The sequence below is a fragment of the Pelophylax lessonae genome, assembly GCF_965119305.1.
Source record: "Pelophylax lessonae genome assembly, chromosome: 8".
NCBI lineage: Eukaryota > Metazoa > Chordata > Amphibia > Anura > Ranidae > Pelophylax > Pelophylax lessonae.
In genome coordinates this window covers 296638863-296660286 of record NC_138775.1, presented here as the reverse complement: position 1 = coordinate 296660286, position 21424 = coordinate 296638863, and the positions used below count along the sequence as shown (strand labels likewise).

General features: G+C 46.3%; 1 protein-coding gene across 1 annotated transcript in view; it reads left to right on the top strand.

Moving 5' to 3' along the window:
* Nucleotides 1-21424, top strand: part of ZSWIM5 (zinc finger SWIM-type containing 5) — a 161382-nt gene that overhangs the window by 99834 nt on the left and 40124 nt on the right. Inside the window, exons 2-4 of the mRNA XM_082265259.1 lie at nt 6722-7078; nt 9145-9293; nt 11457-11607. Of these exons, the coding sequence (XP_082121385.1) occupies nt 6722-7078; nt 9145-9293; nt 11457-11607 (657 nt within the window). The remainder of the gene's footprint in view (nt 1-6721; nt 7079-9144; nt 9294-11456; nt 11608-21424) is intronic.

Here is a 21424-nt window from a genome sequence, read left to right as displayed (position 1 = left end):
CAATCTATTAGGGTCTATGGGAGAATACAGGAGGTAGAAGAGCTTACAATCAGGTTATAAGGGCGAATACAGACGGTCAAAGAGCTTACAATCTGTTAGGGTATAAGGGAGGATTCAGAATGTAGAAGAGCTTGCAATCTATCAGGGTATAAGAGTATACAGAAAGTAGAAAAGACTACAATTTTATTAGGGAGGATATAGAAGGTCGAAGAGCTTACTATCTATTAGGGAGGATACAGAAGGTAGAAGAGCTTACAATCTATTAGGGTATAAGGGAGGATACAGAAGGTAGAAGAGCTTACAATCTATTAGGGAGGATACAGAAGGTAGAAGAGCTTACAATCTATTAGGGTATAAGGGAGGATACAGAAGGTAGAAGAGCTTACAATCTATTAGGGTATAAGGGAGAATACAGAAGATAGAGCTTACAGTCTAATGAGGAATCAGAGTGGGTACAGAAGTGTAGAAGAGCTTACAATTATATTTCATTCAGATATAGGTCAGATCTCAGTAGTATAATAGAGCCTGGCCTGTGTGGTTTTTGCTTGGTGTGGATCTGAAGTCAGATTATCCTGAGAAATGAATACACTGAATATTGGGCAGGTTATGTTTTGTATGATGAGGATTCTTTCTGTAAAATGATGGGGGGTGTGTATTTGGTGGGATTCTGATTGGCACAGGATGATGGGAGTATTACTTCTCCCAGGCCGGTGTTAATCTCGTTTCCTGTTTCCACATTGACCTCTCCCGGCCAGCTGAATAATTTCCTGTTTGATCATTATCCGCCTCCCGTTATGATCCATTTCCCCCAACCCATAAACGTCCATTTCCATCCACATCCCCTCTGTGCTATTCTCTTCCAATTATCCATCTTCTGACTTGTCCAAATTATTGACCATTTGCCATATGTCACGAGGGGGGTGGGGTGGGGGGCGGTACAACACAGGGATCGCTCAGGGGCACACACGGTGGTTGTGTCTGTCACCTCTCAGCCCTGCTGTGTGACAGTGCGAGACCTGACATTGCATCGGCCCCGGGCTGCTCCTTTTCGGGACAGGAAGGGGTGAATTTTGCTCTCCACACAGGGAGATTATTGGAAGAAAAACCTCTCCATTCCTGACATGCCTCTCCAGAAGTTCAGAATCTAATATGTTTTCCTACTGCTTGTTTAAACACAGTTAATTAGGCGGTGACCGCCATGTGAACCGCGCCGTGTATATCTAATCAGTATGGCAGCCAGTGTGCGGCATGGCTGCAGGAATAAACAGGCCTTGGTGATGAGGTAGCAGTCCTCCTACCTCCCTGACCTGTGCACTCAGACTATTGCCCTGTGAGGATTTAATTTCCTTGCCACTTAAAAGGGACATATAGCTACTATCTGACAACGGAGTAAGAGCGGTGCAACATGGGAGGATTTTAATGTGTCCTTTATTTGCATTTTCATTAATAAGTAACAGAAAAAAACGATCTATCGTATTTTTGAGGCCCTAAAATTGCTTAGTTTGGGGAATATCACACAGCGGTCAGACCTATGTAATGCATAGAACTGCTTGTAGATTCCACTAGTCAGGAGTTGGCTTCCCCTGCAGTGAGTGCCCTTTTAAATGTAGGTGGGTGGTGGTGTGTGCCCCCTAAATGCTGGTGATCAGTGATGACCCCCCCATAACTTTTCTGGTCATTGGTGCCTTATGCCCTAACATTGGTGGTCAGTGTGCCTCTTTATAGTCTTATAGTCCATATGCCCACTGTGTACCTGCTTAATGGTGGTCAGGTGCCCCCCCCCCCCTATTAAGTTGGTGGTCAGTGGTGACGGCCCCATAACTTTTCTGGTCATTGGTGTCTCATGCCCTAACATTGGGGGTCAATGTGCCCCTTTATAGTCCATATGCCCACTGTGTACCTGCTTAATGGTGGGGGGGGGGGGGCACTCTGATCGACGCACTTTGTTGGTGTCATCTGTATCTCACCTCTATCCCAATATACAAATAGAGTAAAGCAAACATGGCCCCGGGACTTTAAATGAGGTGAGCACGTGGGGACGGTGATAAACGATGAATAGAAAAAATATCAATTTATTATAGTAAAAAATGTGTAACGTATCAAAAGCCCATGGGAGTGCCATAAAAATGAATATAGTTGCAGTCAAAATACTGATAAACACAAGTTACAGACTTGTACGCATGGCATTATCACCGACCCCACGTGCTCACCTCATTTAAAGTCCCGGGGCCATTTTTGCTTTTCCCCCTTTGTTGGTGGTCATTGGTGTTTTCTGCAATAACATTAGGGGTTATTAGGCTCCTTTAAGGTCCAAATGCCAACTGTGTACCTTCTTAAAGGTAGTCAGAGTGACCCTTCTTTCATTAGTGGCCAGTGGTGTTTTCTGCCATAACTTAGGGGTCAGTAAGGTCCTTTAAGGTCCATATGCCCACTATGTACCTTAATGGTAGTCAGAGTGACCCTCCTTTCGCTCGTGGCCAGTGGTGTTTTCTGCTATAAAATTGGGGGTCAGTAGGCTCCCTTAAGGCCCATATGCCCACTGTGTATCTGCTTAGTGGTGGAGTGCCCACCCTTTTGTTAGTGGCCAGTTGTGTTTTCTGCCATAACTTAGGGGTTAGTAGGCTCCTTTAAGGCCCATTTGCCCACTATGTACCTGCTTAGTGGTGGTCAGAGTATCCCCCCCCCCCCCCCCGGGTTAGTGGCCAGTGGTGTTTTTCTGCTATACAATTGGGGGTCAGTAGGCTCCTTTTAAGGTCCATATGCCTTCTGTGTACCTGCTTAGAGGGGGTCAGAGTGCCCCCCCCCCCTTTTCATTGGTGGTCATTGGTGTTTTCTGTCATAACATTAGTGGCTAATAGGCTTCTTTAAGGTCCATATGCCAACTGTGTACCTGCTTAGTGGTTGTCAGAGTTGCCCCCCCTCTTGTTAGTGGCCAGTGGTGTTTTCTGCTATAACATTGGGGTCAGTAGGCTTCTTCAGGGCTCATATGCCCACTGTGTACCTGCTTAGTGGTGGTCAGAGTCCCCCCCCCCTCTTTTGTTGGTGGCCAGTGGTGTTGGAGGCAGGCCAGTGTGCCCCCTATAAGACCCATATGTCTCCAGTGTACCCCCACTCGCTGCATAAAGGTGGTCAGAGTGCCCCTCGCTTTCATTGGTTGCTAGTGGGAGGAGATTTTGGAGAATGGCTGATAGAGGAGGAAGAAAGATGATTGGGACGATTGGCCACAGAGGAGAAGGGGCCGGCTGTCAGAGGTAAACAAAAGCTGTTTCTACATTTGTGATCACTGTGTTTAGCCTTTACAGTGATCACAAGCCACAAAGCCACGGGGATGGGCTCTGTGCATGTTGTCTGATGATGACCCAATCACACACATTTAACGGGAGCACTGGCTGCCTGTTTCTAATATCTGCAGCCTAAAGGGTGAACTTCCATGTCTTTTAGGACCCTACCAATTCCCATTCCTCTTTTCTGCCAGCCAGTACTAAGCTCCTATTCACACCTTTTGGTGTGCAGTGTTGGGGTAATGCATGTGCGCTAAGACAGCCTAATTAAATGGACTTGGTGGCGATGGGCCACATTTTTGGCAGTGAGTCGTCATGTATTGTGGTGCGCTGCAATTTGTGAGTGCCGGAGCAGTTTTGCCCTTGTGAATTGGGGTGCCATGCAATTTGGATGGCACTGCAGTGTGCTAATGCAAGTAACATGCCTTGCGACAACGCACGCTTTAACGTGCGCATTGCCACACCACCCTAATGGAAGGATCTGCTGTGGCTGCAGTGAGAAGCCTACTCTGCTGCCAAGTGACAGTTGGTCTGCCCTTTGCTGTGGGCAGCCGCTCCTTCAATTCAGAGCTGAAGATTACTGGGTGCCAATGGGTTAACAGCAGCCCCAGCATCTGGGGGAAGTTTCCTCCGGTTGGGGTCTGCGGAGGAAAGATTGTGGCATTGCAGGATTAGAGGTGCCTCTAGGCAGCGTCTAATTTTATCCCTTTGTAAAGTCCTCCATCACCGCCACAGCTGGTTTACATACCCTGCTATTCAAAAAAAAAAAGAAACCCTTAAACGTGCTGTAAGACTCCAGGCGCCGTGCGTGCATTACCGGCCTTCTTTCAGGGGCTTCATCCCAGCGCTGGACTTTCCCCCATCTCAGGAATGCTGTATATAATTACCTTCCTACCCAGTGCTGGACATTTTACATCGCCCAGTATGATCATATCGGGGCCGGTAGAGCAGCATTTTCCTTCCCTGCACTTCCCTGTAATTTTCAGTTTTCACCAACTTTAGAAACTTTCAAATGGTGAACAAAAAGAAATAAAGATGACCAGAAAAAAATCACAAATGATTCCCTTCTCTCCAGCTTTCCTAAGAATGGATTCTACCTCGCTAAGCGTTGCGTTGTTGTCAAAGTGTCATCCCGATGTGGACCCTTTAACTAAAGTTTATGGAATACCCCACAGAAGATGGTAGGCATACCTGAAGGATTTAGGTTGACAGAAGGTCCTTGGGGCAATGGAGCACAGCGAAGAGAAGCTGGTAGATGGAAATGTGGTATGGGGCTCTTGCTGAATCTCTGTCACACCACGGTGATGGTCCCACAAGAAAGCAATTGATGCAGTGTGCCCCAAGGTGCATAGTCTAAGGGCCAGCTGGCATTCACCAGGGACCCCTCATGGGAGTGTGGACTCCAGGCACCACTAACCATGGAAAACGCTGATCAGGATCACACCAGGTAGTGATGGACAGAACAGATGGCTAGACTGCAGACTAGGACAACCAGGATAGCAGCCAGAGGTCAGGGCAGGTAGTGGGCATGGATAGTCTGGATACAAGCCAAGGATTGGGGCAGGTGGTGAACACTGATAACCAGGATACTAGCAAGAGGTCAGAACAGGCAGTGGAAAGGAATAGTCAGGTTGCAAGCTAAAGGTCAAGACAGGCAGTGGACATGGATAACTAAAATATTAGCCAGAGGTCAGGGCAGGCAGTGGAAAGGGATAGTCGGGATACAAGCCAAAGGTCAGGCAAGCAACAGACTCAGATAAACAGGATATTTGCCAAAGATCAGGGATAGTCAGCATTCAAGCTAAAGGTCGAGGCAGCCAGTGGACACAGTTAACCAAAATATTAGCCATAGGTCAGGGCAGGCAGTGGACAGGAATAGTCAGGATACAATTTAAGAGTCATGGCTGGAAAGAATCCTGGTTATCCCTGTTCACTGCCTGCCCTGTGCTCTGGCAAGAATCCTGGTTATCCCTGTTCACTGCCTGCCCTGACCTCTGTCAAGAATCCTGGTTATCCCTGTTCACTGCCTGCCCTGTCCTCTGGCAAGAATCCTGGTTATCCCTGTTCACTGCCTGCCCTGTCCTCTGGCAAGAATCCTGGTTATCCCTGTTCACTGCCTGCCATTTCCTCTGGCAAGAATCCTGGTTATCCCTGTTCACTGCCTACCCTGTCCTCTGGCAAGAATCCTGGTTATCCCTGTTCACTGCCTGAGGTCAGGATGCAAGCTAAAGGTCAAGGCAGGGAGTGAACAGGGATAACCAAGATACTAGCCAGAGGTCAGGGCAGGCAGTGGAAAGGGATAGTCCGGATAAAAGCCTAAAGGTAAGGCAAGCAACAGACATGGATAACCAGGATACTAGCCAGAGGTCAGGGCAGGAAGAGATCAGGGATAGTCGGGATGCAAACTAAAGGTCAAGGCAGGCAGTGAACACAAATAACTAAGATAATAGCTAGAGGTCAGTGCAGGCAGTGGACAAGGATAGTCAGAATACAAGCCAAGGGTCATGGCAGGCAGTGAACGTGGATAATAGGGATTCTAGCCAGAGGTCAGGGAAGGTGGAAACGGATAATCGAGATACAAGCTTTAGGTCAGGGCAGGCAGTGGACACAGATAACCAAGATACTAGCCAGAGATCAGGGCAGACAGTGGAAAAGGATTGTCAGGATAAAAGACAAAGGTCAGGCAAACAGCAGACACAGATAACCTGGATAGTTGCCAGAGGTCAGGGCAGGCAGAGATCAGGGATAGCCAGGATACAAAGTAATGATTGGTACACCAGGGTCACTAGCATAGAAGTTGGATACAGCAGGAATTCTCAACAGGGACCAGCAGCTATAATAATGATAATCTAATTATATTACTTCACACCTATAACTTACCCTAGTTTAGCATCAAGGGAAATAAATGTTTTGGTTCCCTTCGCAACTACTTATCTCTATAAAACGGGATTCTCTGCAATGCTGAACCTGATATCAAAGAAATGGATTCGATGTGTCAATTGCAATGTGAAGAACTTTGTCAGCAACTGGACCCCCAGTCAGTTTTTTTGGAAAAAAAAATCCCCTTAGTTGCAGCAAATGTTTGAATTTCATATAAACAAAGAAGATGAATAAAGTAGAAGCAGGAAGATTCTTGCACTGCTGGCCCTCAGGTACAGCTTTCTCTCCAGCAAGGAGAACAGTAATGAACACAGTGGTGACATCACCAAATTTCGGGATTGGTTACTAACCCTGGTGGGCACACATGGTACTTTCTTTTCAGAAAACATTGCTAAGTAATAACAATTAGCATTACATTCTCATCTCATCAGCCCTTTGTTATCCACATTAATCGAAGTATATGTAATATATAACTGAGCTTTGACTGTGATGTGATAATGTATGATGTAAACAAGGTTGGTTCTACAGTACGACTCACATTCTCTCCTTTTTGCCTCCAGGTTTTCACCTAAGCGGCACGGTGACGGAGCCGGCGACACAGTCTGAGCCAGAAGCCACCTACAAAGTAGCCATCAGCTTCGACCGCTGCAAGATCACCTCAGTGACCTGTGGTTGCGGCAACAGAGACATTTTCTACTGCGCTCACGTAGTGGCGCTGTCGCTCTACCGGATCCGCAAGCCAGACCAGGTCAAACTGCGTCTTCCCATCTCAGAGACCCTCTTCCAAATGAACAGAGACCAGCTGCAGAAGTTTGTCCAGTACCTGATCACGGCGCACCATACGGAAGTGCTTCCCACCGCTCAGAAACTGGCTGACGAGATCTTGTCCTCCAATTCCGAAATCAACCAACTGCACGGTAAGTAGCAAACCGCCGGCTCTGCTCACCTGCAAACGCAATTATCCACTAGACCTCCAAAAGATTCACCCCTCTTAAAACCAGACCATTTTTTGCTATTCCGCATTGCGCTACTTCAACTGGTTATTGTGCAGTCATGCAACGCTGTACTCAAATTAAATTTATATCTTTTTTTTTCGCACAAATAGTTTTCTTTTGGTGGTATTTAATCACCACTGGGTTTTTATATATATTAAAAAATAAAAAATAAATGAACATTTTGAAAAAAAATGTATAAATATGTTTTACTTTCTGCTTTAAAACATCCAATAAAAAAAAATCAAATTTCTTTATAAATTTAGGCCAAAATGTATTTTGCTACATTTTAAAAATGTTATAGCGTCTATAATCTATGGTATATGTACTGGAAATTTCTATTTTTTTTTTTTTTTTTTCTTACTACTATTGACGGCAATCAGCGACCTATAATGAGACTGCGATAGTGCAGCGGAAAATCTGTCACTGACTCTGGGGGGCTAACTGCCACTGACTTCTATAATGACACTAATACAGTGATCAGTGCCAATACTATACACTGTCACTGTACTAATGACACTGGCTGGGAAGGGGTAAACATTTGTGGGCAATTAGGGGGTTAAATATGAGTCTAACTATGTGTATTGTGTGTAGCTTTTACTAAGATATCTCTTAGTCTCTCAGCCCTGCTTTGCAGGGGTGAGAAATTGACAGATTGCTCCCTCTGTACAGAGCTCTGTGTTGATTGTCAACACAGAGCTTTCCCGGGGTCAAGTCCAGAAGCGGGTAGTCATTCATTCCGGGGGCGAGTCCAAAAGCGGGTAGTCATCCATGCCGGGGTCGAGTCCAGAAGCGGGTAGTCATCCATGCCAGGGTCGAGTCCAAAAGCGGGTAGTCATCCATGCCAGGGTTGAGTCCAGAAGGGGGTAGTCTGCCAATGCCGGGTCCTCTGCCGATCCAGGGTCGAGAGCCAGGAGAGTCGCCAGCCAAGCCAGGTCATACACGGAGGAACACGGAGAACAGAAGACTGCTAGCAGAGATGCACCTTGGAGCACAAACGCAAGGGCAAGGGCTGCAACTTATCAGGTAATAGATATAGTCGGGTGTGCAGCATCATCACTGTGTGACACCCAGGCAGCAGGAAAGTGATGATGCAATCAGGGTTTATAAGAGGCAGCAGTTTGCACATGTCCAAGGTGGCTGCCAACAGGAGGGCAAGGTAAGACCTTGACAGTCCATTTTACTTTATCTGTACCGAGGTAGGGGCGTTGAGTTAGAGAGCTGGAGGACATGTCAATGGAACTACAAGTCCGTCTTCTGTGGGGGAGATGGGGACTTGTAGCTCATTCACTCACAGATCTGTGAATATGTGACATGGCCGTGTGGGTGGAGCCCAAAATTCAAAAAGAGACAGCTGCTGTGGAGGAAAAGAACCCGGGGGTTTCACTGGTATAAGCAACCATTTTACTGAATAAAACTGTTTAATTCAGGGTGTATTGTTTTGATTAGCTGTGATTGGCCACAGTTAATCACATGGTACAGATGGGCTGTGATTGTCCCTGTCTGTACCATGTGATCACTGTGACCGATCACAGCTAGCAACACAATTGTACACAATGGATGACATGAAAGGAAGCCATCCATTGTGTACAACTGTCATGTGATCTTCTGTGATTGGCCACAGCTTATCACATGGTACAGATGGGCTGTGATTGTCCCTGTTTGTACCATGTGATCACTGTGACGGATCACAGCTAGCAACACAATTGTACACAATGGATGACATGAAAGGAAGCCATCAATCGTTTACAATTGTCATGTGATCTGCGGTGACTTGTCACATGGTACTGGCAATGGGCCGATAGATACACTGATCAGTTATCAGCTGTATCCGCAGGCGCACGCAAGGTACATTTCGGGAGGATGTCATATGGCATCCACCCGGATCTGCAAAGTGGTTCAAACTGGTTAATTGAAACTTCCCATTCATGTACAGTTCTTGTCTTTTTGAATTACATATGAGAGTCTAAGCTGCTTCTGTCTGCTTCCAGGGGCCCCCGATCCCACTGCCGGGGCCAGTATCAATGATGAAAACTGCTGGCACTTGGATGAAGAGCAAGTCAGGGAACAGGTGAAGCTCTTCCTGTCTCAGGGTGGATACTACAGCTCGGGAAAACAACTCAACTCCATGTTTGCTAAGGTAAAGTTTTACTGCTTGGAAAATTCTAAGGGGGACCATCGATTTCGGAAGGTGCTGTATACCAGGGCTTTTATGCCAGGGCTTGTATACCAGGGCTTTTATACCAGGGCTTGTATACCAGTGCTTGTATACCAGGGCTTTTTTACCAGGGCTTGAAAAATTAGCTTTGAATCTAGGAGCCAGTTTTTTTTTTTTTTAAACTAGCAAATCTTACGGGTGGAACATGTTACTTGTACCCTAAGGTGAACTTCTCCTCTAACCCTTTTGCTGCCTAAGCTGTTTTTGCTTTTTTTTTTTTTTTTGCACACATGTTTAAAAATGTTATTTTAGGCCTGAAGATTACATAAAACCCTGAAAACATTAAATATTTTCAGAGCAGACATCCTAGAGCAGTGTTCTCCAACCCCCGGGCCGCGGACCGGTACCGGTCCGTGGATCAAATGGTACTGGGCCGCGGGTCCTCCCGCTTCCTGATTGGCCAAAAGGCAAACCCCACGCCATTGGCCGAGGAGGAGGCGCCGCGGGAGGACTGAGGAGACGCGGGGAAGCCGGGGACTGAACTGAAGAGAAGTGAGGTAAGTGCACAGACGGGTCTCGCGGGGGGAACACTGGCACTCTGCTTCGAAAGGTGGCACGCTGGCATCTCTACATTGAAATGGGGCAATGCTGTGGCACTCTGCATTTATTGGGGGCAATGTTGTGGCACTCTGCATTTATTGGGGGCAATGCTGTGGCACTCTGCATTTATTGGGGGCATTGCTGTGGCACTCTGCATTGATTGGGGGCAATGCTGTGGCACTCTGCATTGATTGGGGGCAATGCTGTGGCACTCTGCATTTATTGGGGGCATTGCTGTGGCACTCTGCATTTATTGGGGGCAATGCTGTGGCACTCTGCATTTATTGGGGGCAATGCTGTGGCACTCTGCATTGATTGGGGGCATTGCTGTGGCACTCTGCATTTATTGGGGGCAATGCTGTGGCACTCTGCATTTATTGGGGGCAATGCTGTGGCACTCTGCATTGATTGGGGGCAATGCTGTGGCACTCTGCATTTATTGGGGGCAATGCTGTGGCACTCATTTATTGGGGGCATTGCTGTGGCACTCTGCATTTATTGGGGGCAATGCTGTGGCACTCTGCGTTGATTGGGGGCAATGCTGTGGCACTCTGCATTTATTGGGGGCAATGCTGTGGCACTCTGCATTGATTGGGGGCATGCTGGTCACTCTGCATTGACGTCCCCCCCTGGTGCTAAAACTAATTCTCCCATTCGGGCATGTGCAGGGATACATAATGTGTATCGCAATCAACGGTTTCAGGCGTAGGCACCCCGACTTGCGCATGAAGGTGTGTATATATGGGAGTGGGGAAAGAGGTTCCAATTTTTTTGGGGGTGGAGATTTTATGTACTTGGGTGTAACTTTAAATTTTTTACAATTAAAACATTTTTTTTTTTTACTTAGTAATATAATCAGAAGGTTTTTTTTTTTATTTTCATGCATTCTATGAAGGGGGTGGGGTTTATGTAATTTTCAGGCCTAAAATTAATTTTTAAGCATGTATGCAAAAACACTGGCAGCAAAAGGGTTAAAGCCGATGTAAACCCAAAAACTCTAATCACATATTGGTGTTTTACTACAATAAAATAATGCCTGGAGATCCTGCCATAAATGTTCCTGTTCAGCCACTTCCAGTTATAGGGTGACAACACTTTGTCGCTGTGTTCCTGCGTTGTCGCAGTGGCCGTTTCAGCACATGTTAAGCATGGATGATCCACTGTTGTCACCGTTAGAATGCTTGTCCTGAGAAATGCTATACAGCTATTGCTGGAGTGCATGTAGACAAGAAGTGGCTGCAAAGAGGGCGCAGGAGATCCACAGCACAGAGGTAAGGAGGAGAAAAGGTTAAAACAAAAATGTAAAATGTTTATGGCACGCAGTACAGAGGGCAAACTAAATGTGCAGTTAGGGGTTACATCTGCATAAAGGGGAATGCCAGGTAATTCATTTTTTTTAGGGTAGTGTCAGGGAAGGTCAGCTCTTTGTTGTGGTCGGTGTCCCTGTTTCCTGTCCTGGGGACCACACAGGAAGTGAGGGGGGAAGGGTGAATCTCTGGTGTTCCGATGCAGCTGCAGTGTTAATGATGGCGTCTATTCTCCCAGGTGCGAGAGATGCTCCGGATGAGAGATTCCAATGGAGCCCGAATGCTGACGCTGATAACGGAGCAATTCATGGCCGACCCCCGGCTGGCGCTGTGGAGGCAGCAGGGAAGCGGAATGACGGATAAGTGCCGGCAGCTTTGGGATGAGCTGGGTAAGTGTCCTTGGAGGGTTTTCTAGGGATTAGGAAGAATCTGCAATCAATGTTCCCATCTAGATAACACGTAACATACATCAACCATATTATATCCGATCAGTTTAATCCAATTAAAACTCTCTCTCCCTTAAAGCATCTGAGTATTAACGCTGAATTCCAGACATGGATATTTTTATATTACATTGGTCCAGTTTGGACCGACTATGTATATTCCATACCTGGCCAATGCCCCTGGAAGCTGGAAATCACCTTAATAGACACGCCTACTACAACCATACCACACCCCTACTACAACCATACCACACCCCTACTGCACCTTTACCACGCCCCTACTACAACCATACCACACCCCTACTACAACCATACCACACCCCTACTACAACCATACCACACCCCTACTGCACCTTTACCACGCCCCTACTACACCCATACCACACCACTACTACACCTCTACCACACCCCCACTACACCTCTACCACAACCTTAACTACATCCATACTACAGATCTACTACACCCATACCACACCCCTACTACAACCATACCACACCCCTACTACACCCATACCACACCCCTACTACACCCATACCACACCCCTACTACACCCATACCACACCCCTACTACACCCATAACACGCCTCTACTACAACCATACCACACCCCTACTACAACCATACCACACCCCTACTACACCCATACCACACCCCTACTACAACCATACCACACCCCTACTACAACCATACCACACCCCTACTACACCCATACCACACCCCTACTACACCCATACCACACCCCCTACTACAACCATACCACACCTCTACCACACTTCCATTACACCTCTACCACAACCTTACTACATCCATACTACACATCTACCACACCCCTACTACACCTTTACCACGCCCCTACTACACCCATACCACACCTCTACTACACCCCCACTACACCTCTACCACACCCCCACTACACCTCTACCACAACCTTACTACATCCATACTACATATCCACTACACCCATACCACGCCCCTACTACACCCATACCACACCCCTACTACACCCATACCACACCCCTACTACAACCATACCACACCCCTACTACAACCATACCACACCTCTACCACAACCTTACTACATCCATACTACACCCATACCACGACCCTACTACACCCGTACCACGACCCTACTACACCCGTACCACGACCCTACTACACCCGTACCACGACCCTACTACACCCGTACCACGACACTACTACACCCGTACCACGCCCCTACTACACCCGTACCACGCCCCTACTACACCCCTACCACACTTCTACTACACCCCCACTACAGCTCTACCACAACCATACTACACATCTACCACACCTTTACCACGACCCCTACTACACCCATACCACGCCCCTACTACACCCAAACCACACCTCCACTACAGCCAAGCCTACTACCCCTCTACCACAAGCCTACTACCCCTCTACCACAAGCCTACTACACCCATACCACGCCCCTAATACACCCATACCACGCCTCTACTATACCCCTACCACACCCATAGTACACCTCTACTACATCCCTACTACAATGATCTCCAGTAGCTTTCGGATCCTGTGCCGAGCGGCTGCCCTGCTGTATTGTGAATACAGGTTGTCGGCCACACAGGTTGTCGTGCTGAAGTATTGCGACTTCAAAGCCGCACTGGTGTGAACTAGGGATTAGCCTTTTGCAAATCAACCCCGCTGTGTATTGGGAGTGCCACTCGCCCACAAAGCAATCCTCCTAGCACAGAGGAAGTACACCCGACACATTTCGGGAGGTTTGAGCTCTCCCTTCATCGGGGGCTGACAAAGTAAAGGAATGCTTATTACACCAAACTACAAAATCCTTTTACAGCGTTTGGTGGACTTTAATGATAAAACAGCATTAAAATCTGGAACCAAATCCTGCGGTGTATGACTGTTCACTCGAGGCGCTCCTCGCTGCACACACACAGCTGCCCGGATGATTTCCCTTTAAAGGGATCGGTCACAAAGCCCTGCGTGGGAAGACGGTGAGAGGAGCAGCCGCTTCCTATAAGTGTATGACATTCCCGGACACTGAACACGCATCCAGTCACTGCATTGGGATTCGCTTGTGGTCTGTGAGTCAGGGAATGCATGCTTCCATCTGACCCTTCTCACACAGTGATCTGCTTTAGAGGCCATTCATCCAATTCCTAGGCCTAATATTCCTGATTGGATTCCTGAACAGGAAGTCAGCTGTGTGTGGGAATAAATTTCCTCCTCTCTCCACAATGTATCACTTTTATTGGAAAACAATGATCTATTATGTTCCTGTAAATGCGTACATGGAGTCCGGGAGACTTTCTTCCTCGCTGAACGCCTGGACGTGGATGAAATCTCTGTTATGGAGACAATTTTTTATGGGTAATGAAGTTTGTGGCGAAAAATTGAAAGCAGAGGTTTAGGTTTAGGCGATTTTTACGTACAGTGGAGAAAATAATGATTTAGGCCCCTTTCACACAGGCGGACCGTTCAGATCCACCTGTCAGTTTTTCAGGCGGATCGGAACGGCCCCCCCATGCATCTCTATGGGGCAGCGGATGTCAGCGGAGACATGTCCACGGACATCAGACCCGATCCCTCAAATCTGGACGGATGGAAACCCTATTTTCCATCCGTCTGGTGGATCGGATGAGAATGGACAGGCGGAGATCTGACACCTCCGTCTCCGCACACAGAGCGGTCATCCGCCTTCTCAGCGGGGATCGGCGGATCGATCCCCCGCTGAGCAGATTGGCTCCGTCAACGGAACGGAGCCGTGTATAAGGGGCCTTAATCTCCTGCAGATTTTGTAAGTTTGCCCCCTTAAAAAAGAAAGGCCGGTGTATAATTCTTTTCATAGGTGTATTTTAAATGATAGAGACAGAATATCAACCAAAAATTAAGAAAAATGCATGATACAAATGGAGTTGCAGTTCAGTGCGTAAAATAAGTATTTGATCCCCAAGCAAAACATGACTTAGTAGTTGGTGGAGAAACCCTTGTTGGAAGCACAGAGGTCAGACGTTTCTTGTAGTTGGTGACCAGGTTTGCTCACATCTCAGGAGGGATTTTGGTTCCACTCTTCCTTACAGATCTTCTCTAAATCCTTAAGGTTTCTTGGCTGTCTCTTGGCAACTCAACGTTTCAGCTCCCTCCATACATTTTCTATAGGATGAAGGTCTGAAGACTGGCTAGGCCACTCCATGACCTTAATGTGTTTCTTCTTGAGCCACTCCTTTGTTGCCTTGGCGGAATGTTTTGGGTCATTGTCATGCTGGAAGACCCATCCATGACGCATCTTCAGTGTTCTGGCTGAGGGAAGAAGGTTCTCATCCAAGATTTTACAATACATGGCCCCCGTCCATTGGCCCCTCAATGCGGCAAAGTCGGCCTGTACCTTTAGCAGAGAAACACCCCAAAAGTATGTTTCCACCTCCGTGCTTGACTGTGGGGACGGTGACTGTGGGGACGGTGACTGTGGGGACGGCGACTGTGGGGACGGCGACTGTGGGGACGGCGACTGTGGGGACGGTGTTCTTAGGGTCATAGTCAAAATTTTTCTTCCTCCAAACATGGCAAGTCGAGTTAATGCCGAAGAGCTCAATTTTGGTCTCGTCCGACCATAGCACTTTCTCCCAATCCTTCTCTGAATCATTTAGATGTTCATTGGCAAACTTCAGATGGACCTGTACATGTGCCTTCCTGAGGAGGAGGACCTTGCGGGCGCTGCAGGATTTCTATCCATGGCTGTGTATTGTGTTACCAATGGTTTGTTTGGTGACTGTGGTCCCAACTGCCTTGAGATTTTTCACAAGCTCCTTCTGTGTAGTTCCGGATTGATCCCTCACTTTTCTCATGATCATCCTTCCCCCATGAGGAGAAATCTTGCATGGAGCTCCAGACCGGGGACAATTGATGGTTATTTTGAATTTCTTCCATTTGTGAATATGCACTCCCAACAGTTGTCTCCTTCTCACCAAGCTTCTTGCTGATGGTCTTGTAGCCCATTCCAGCCTTGTGCAGGTCTACAATCGTGTCCCCGATGTCCTCTGACAGCTCTTTGGTTTTGCCCAGGCGGTCTTCAAACTATGGCCCTCCAGTTGTTCAGGAACTACAATTCCCATCAGGCCTAGTCATGTCTGTGAATGTCAGAGTTTTGCAATGCCTCATGGGACGTGTAGTTCTGTAACAGCTGGAGGGCCGTAGTTTGAGGATCCCTGTTCTTGCCCATGATGGTGAGGTTTGAATGGAAGGAGATTCTGTGGACTGGTGTCTTTTATACACATAATGAGTTGTCGTTAGGGGCACCTTCTTAGGGTCCTTTCACACGGGCGGTGCGCCCAACGGAGTCCGTTCTGCTTAGCGGGGGATCGATCCGCCGATCCCCGCTGAGCAGGGGGGATGACAGCTCCGTCTCCACTCTGTGTGCAGAGACAGAGCTGTCAGATCCCCGCTGTCCTCTATGGGGAGATCGGATGAGAACGGACCACATGTCCGTTCTCATCCAATCCGATCCTCCAGATGGATGGAAAATGGTTTCCATCCATCCAGATTTCACGGACAGGATCGGATCGGACAGCAGCGGGTGTCAGCGGAGATGTCAGTTCCTCCACCCCAAACTCGCTCATCCATGTCTTTATGGCCCTTGCTTTGTGCACTGGTGGGCAGTCATGTTGGAACAGGAAGGGGCCATCCCCAAACTCCTCCCACAAAGTTGGGAGCATGAAATTGTCCAAAATGTCTTGGTATGCTGACGCCTTAAGAGTTCCCTTCACTGGAACTAAGGGGCCAACCCCACACCATAATCCCCCTCCCCCACACCATAATCCCCCCTCCACCAAATGATTTGGACCAGTGCACAAAGCAAAGTCTGTAAAGACCTGGATGAGTGAGTTTGGGGTGGAGGAACTTGACTGGCCTGCACAGAGTCCTGACCTCAACCCGATAGAACACCTTAGGGATGAATTGGAGTGCAGACTGCGAGCCGGGCCTTCTCATCTACATCAGTGCCTGACCTCACAAATGCACTTCTGGAAGAATGGTGAAACATTCCCATAGACACTCCTAAACCTTGTGGACAGCCTTCCCAGAAGAGTTGAAGCTGTTATAGCTGTAAAGGGTGGGCCAACTCAATATTGAACCCTACGGACTAAGACTGGGATGCCATTAAAGTTCATGTGTGTGTAAAGGCAGGCGTCCCAATACTTTTGGTCATATAGTGTATGTGTGATCTGGCACACAGCTGCCACCCTATAAAAACTGCTATAGGGCGGTCACTAAGTGGTTAAAAGCTTTCACCCATAGCGGGGGGGGGGGGGGGTTTAAATCTATTCCCAAAAGTCATCTGCCCCGTGTAGAATGGATAGTAAGTAATCCCATTAATGGAGAAGGCCTTGTGAATGAGATGGAGGGGAGGGCGACACAGAGAGGGTTATCCTTAAGGATTGATAAGAACGGAGCGTAGATTGATAAGAATGGAGCGTAGAAATTAAATTTTAATATTTTATCTGTTAATAATAAGAGAATACCTTTTGTGTCCCAATCCCATCTGTTCTCATGTCGCATTCAGAACATCATAAGAAAGCATTGCTCTATTTTTAAAGAGAACTGTGCGACTATTCCCGAATTCCATGACCCCCCCTTCCATCATACAGAAAGGGAAAAACTGATCAGTATTGTCCACCTAATCCTATCACTAGCTTTTTAGGACCACGTAATACCGGCTCCTACCACTTGGCAACTGCAATACGTATATATACTGGTATACATAGCGGGTTGCAAGCGGTTTACCGGGATTATGGATAAAGATATCATCCATAACCCCCTGTATTATTATTTTTTTTGCAGCCACTGAAATGGTTTTCAAAGCAGCTAGAGGGGACGTCCCTTCCGCCGCTCATCTGTGTTTCTCGGGCTTACCGTTTCCCCTGGTTCACCTGAGAAACGATCAGACGGTGTGTGGCTGACTGCTCCCATAGGCGATCAAGAGTTAATATTCTTTAATCACCTCTATGGCCTTGGGGGACCTGAGTGACGTCATGACATCACCTTTTTTTTTTTTTTTCTTAACCGGTTGCCGACCGCCGCAAGTACATATACTGCGGCGGTCAGCCCCGGCTAGGCAAAGTGACATATATATATACGTCACTAGCCTGTCACTTGCTTGTGAGCCAATAGCGGGCGAGCGCGCGCCCGTGGAGTCCGTGCGTGTGACCGGCGGACCCGATGTCCACCGGTCACTCGCGATCGTCCGCCGTGAAGGGAGAAAGGCAGGCGGCTGATGTAAACAAAGCCGCCTGTCATTCTCCCCTGTGTATGAATAGTGATCATACGGTTCTACTATGTAGGACCATTGATCACTGTTCCTACACCAGTAGCCATGTCCAATCACAGTAAGAAGCACGCCCCTAGGGACACACTTAACCCCTCCTTCCCCATTAAAGTTAACCCCTTCCCTGCCAGTGTCATTTTTACAGTGACAGTGCATATGTATAGCACTGATTACTGCAGTAATGTCACTGGTACCCCCAAAAGTGTCAAAAATGTCAGTCAAGGCTCCGATCTGTCCGCCGCAACGTCGCAGTCCCGCAAAAAAAATCGCAGATCGCCGCCATTATGCGTTTAAAAAAAAAACCCCAAAAATGGCAGAAATCTTTCCCTTAGTAAACGCAATAACTTTTGCGCAAACCAATCAAAATACGCTTTTTGAAAATTTTTTTACCAAACATAGGTAGCAGAAAACAAATTGGCCAAAAATGTTAAAAAATTTAGATTTTTACATTTTTTTTTTGGGGAATTTCATATAAAAAATGTGAAAAATATTGTTATTTTTGCAAAATTGTCGCTCTTTTTTTGTTTATAGCGCAAAAAGTAAAAATCGCACAGGTGATAAAATACCACCAAAAGAAAGCTCTGTTTGTGGGGAAAAAAAGGACGTCAAAGTCGTTTAGGTACAGCGTCGCACGACCGCGCAATTGTCAGTTAAAGTTGCACAGCGCCGAATCGCAAAAAGTGGCCTGGACGTAAGACGGCAAAATCCTCCGGTGGTAAAGTGGTTAAAAAGCAAAAGATCAAAAAAAACAAAAAACATTTTTGTTTATCTTTTGCTGTTAAAGGTAAAGGTGGGATTTGGGGTCTTTTTAACCCCGGATCTCTCCGTAAAGAGGACCTGTCATCTTGTATGTCTATTACAAGGGATGTTTACATTCCTTGTAATAGGAATAAAAGTGGTAAAAAAAAAAGTTAAATCCCAAAAAAATGAAAACGCCCGGTCTGCGTCCTCTTCTGTGCCCCGCGTTGCCTGTACTCGGGGCGATCGGAGTCGCAGACAGATTGAATTGTAGAGGAAGCCGAGACATCGCTGTGAAAAGCACCGACAAGCCGATGTGCTATGTTCCTCTCACACCCCTCAAAAAAAAAAAAAAAAAAATGAAAACGCCCGAATCCCTCGTGCTCGTGCGCAGTAGCGAATGCATACGTAAGTCGCACACACATTTGCAAACGATATTCGCACCACACGTGCTGTATCGCTGCAAACGGCGCGAGAGCAATAATTCTAGTGCTAGACCTCCTCTGTAACTATAACAGGTAACATGTAAAGCGTCGCCTATGGAGATTTTTTAATTTTTAAGTACCGTATTTTGTCACCATTCCAGGAGCGAGCGCAAATTTAAAGCATGACATCTTATATATCTATTTACTCGGCATAACATCATCTTTCACATTTTACAAAAAATTTGGGGTAAATAATATTATTTTTATTTTTTTTTTATTTATTAATGTGTATGTTTGCAAAACCGCTGCACAAATACCGTGTGTCATAAAAAATTGCAACAACCCCCATTTTATTCCTTAGGGTCTCTAAAAAAAAATGTATAATGTTTGGTGGTTATAAATACATTTTCTAGCGAAAAATACTGATTTAAACGTGTAAACAAAAAGTGCCAGAAAAAGCCCGGTCCAAAAAGTGGGTAGGTTGCACACAATGTAACTTGTAACTGATTAACCACTTAAGCCCCGGAAGATTTTACCCCCTTCCTGACCAGGGCCTATTTTGCGATTCGGCACTGCGTGACTTTAACGGACAATTGCGCGGTCGTGCGACGCTGTACCTAAACGAATTTGACGTCCTTTTTTTCCCACAAACAGAGCTTTCTTTTGGTGGTATTTGATCACCTGTGCGATTTTTTTTTTTTGATCATGCGCTATAAACAAAAAAAAGCGACAATTTTGCAAAAATAACAATATTTTTTCAAATTTTTTTATATGAAATTCCCCCCCAAAAAAATGTAAAAATCTAAATTTTTTTAAAATTTTCGGCCAATTTGTTTTATGCTACATATGTTTGGTAAAAAAAATCGCAAAAATCGTATTTTGATTGGTTTGCGCAAAAGTTATCACGTTTACTAACAAAGGGAAAGATTTGTCATTTTTGTTGTTTTTTTTTTAACGCGTAATGGCGGCGATCTGCGATTTTTTTTTTTTTTTTTGCGGGACTGCGACATTGCGGCGGACAGATCGGACCCTTGACTGACATTTTTGACACTTTTGGGGTTACCAGTGACATTACTGCAGTAATCAGTGCTATATATATGCACTGTTACTGTAAAAATACACTGGCAGTGAAGGGGTTAACTTTATTTGAGAGGGAGGGGCTGTGTGTGTCCCTAGGGGCGTGCTTCTAACTGTGATTGGCTGTGGCTTGAGGTGTAGGAACAGTGATCAACGGTCCTACATAGTAGAACCGTATGATCAGTGTTTCTATACAGGGGAGAATGACAGGCGGCTTGTTTACACTAGCCGCCTGACTTTCTCCCTCTGCAGCGACGATCGCAGAGTGACCGGTGGATATCGGGTCCGCCTGTCACACGCGCGGGGGGGTCCGTGACCGCGCCTCCGGGGGCGCGCGCTCGCTCCCTAGACCCTCACAGGCTAGCGACGTAGTACTACGTCGATTTGCCTGTGAGGGGCTGACTGCCGACGTAAATAGTCATGCGGCGGTCGGCAAGCGGTTAAGGGGAAGTTTTTGTCACACCCACATAGAGGTTATAATATTATTATCAAAGACTATTTTATCTGTCAGTCTATATATGTTATTTATATAATTAAGTGACCGTGTTGGCTACTTTATATGGGTGAGACAACTCAGAAAATGAAAGAGCGGATTGGCCGGCATAAGCATTCGATAAGGGAAAAACTGATTCTATTACCATTTTGTAGAAAAGCGACCTGCGGTGTCTCAGCTTAAGTTTATGGTAATCAATGGGATACAAAAGAATAGAAGGGGAGGCCACTGTGAATTAAAATTGAGGAAACGCGTTGTGGATCCATTCTTTCGACACACTGTATCCTAAGGGGATAAATTCAGGACTGGATTTGTACCTTTTCATATAATTTCTTTGTATATATCTTCATAATATTTTACCATCTGATAAGGAATACTATTGAATGGTCTCTGTAGATATACTGAACTTTGATCCCACAAATATCTCGTTTTAAAGATCTTTTATATACATTTTTTTAAAAAAATTTTTGTATTATATTTCCAATATTAGGTTAATGCTTGGATGCTTCTGACGAGATGTCGGGTAGTGGACCTACCACGTTAACCACTTCCTTGCTCTGTGAATAATGAACAGATTATGTAGATATTACCCTCATTCTGTGTTGATTGAATAATTGATTCCAAACGTTCCTAAAATGTATATAAATGTGTATAATTGTATTTAGATGTGTTCCTATCTGATCATGCTAGCCTGAAACTGTCATGCTTTGGTAT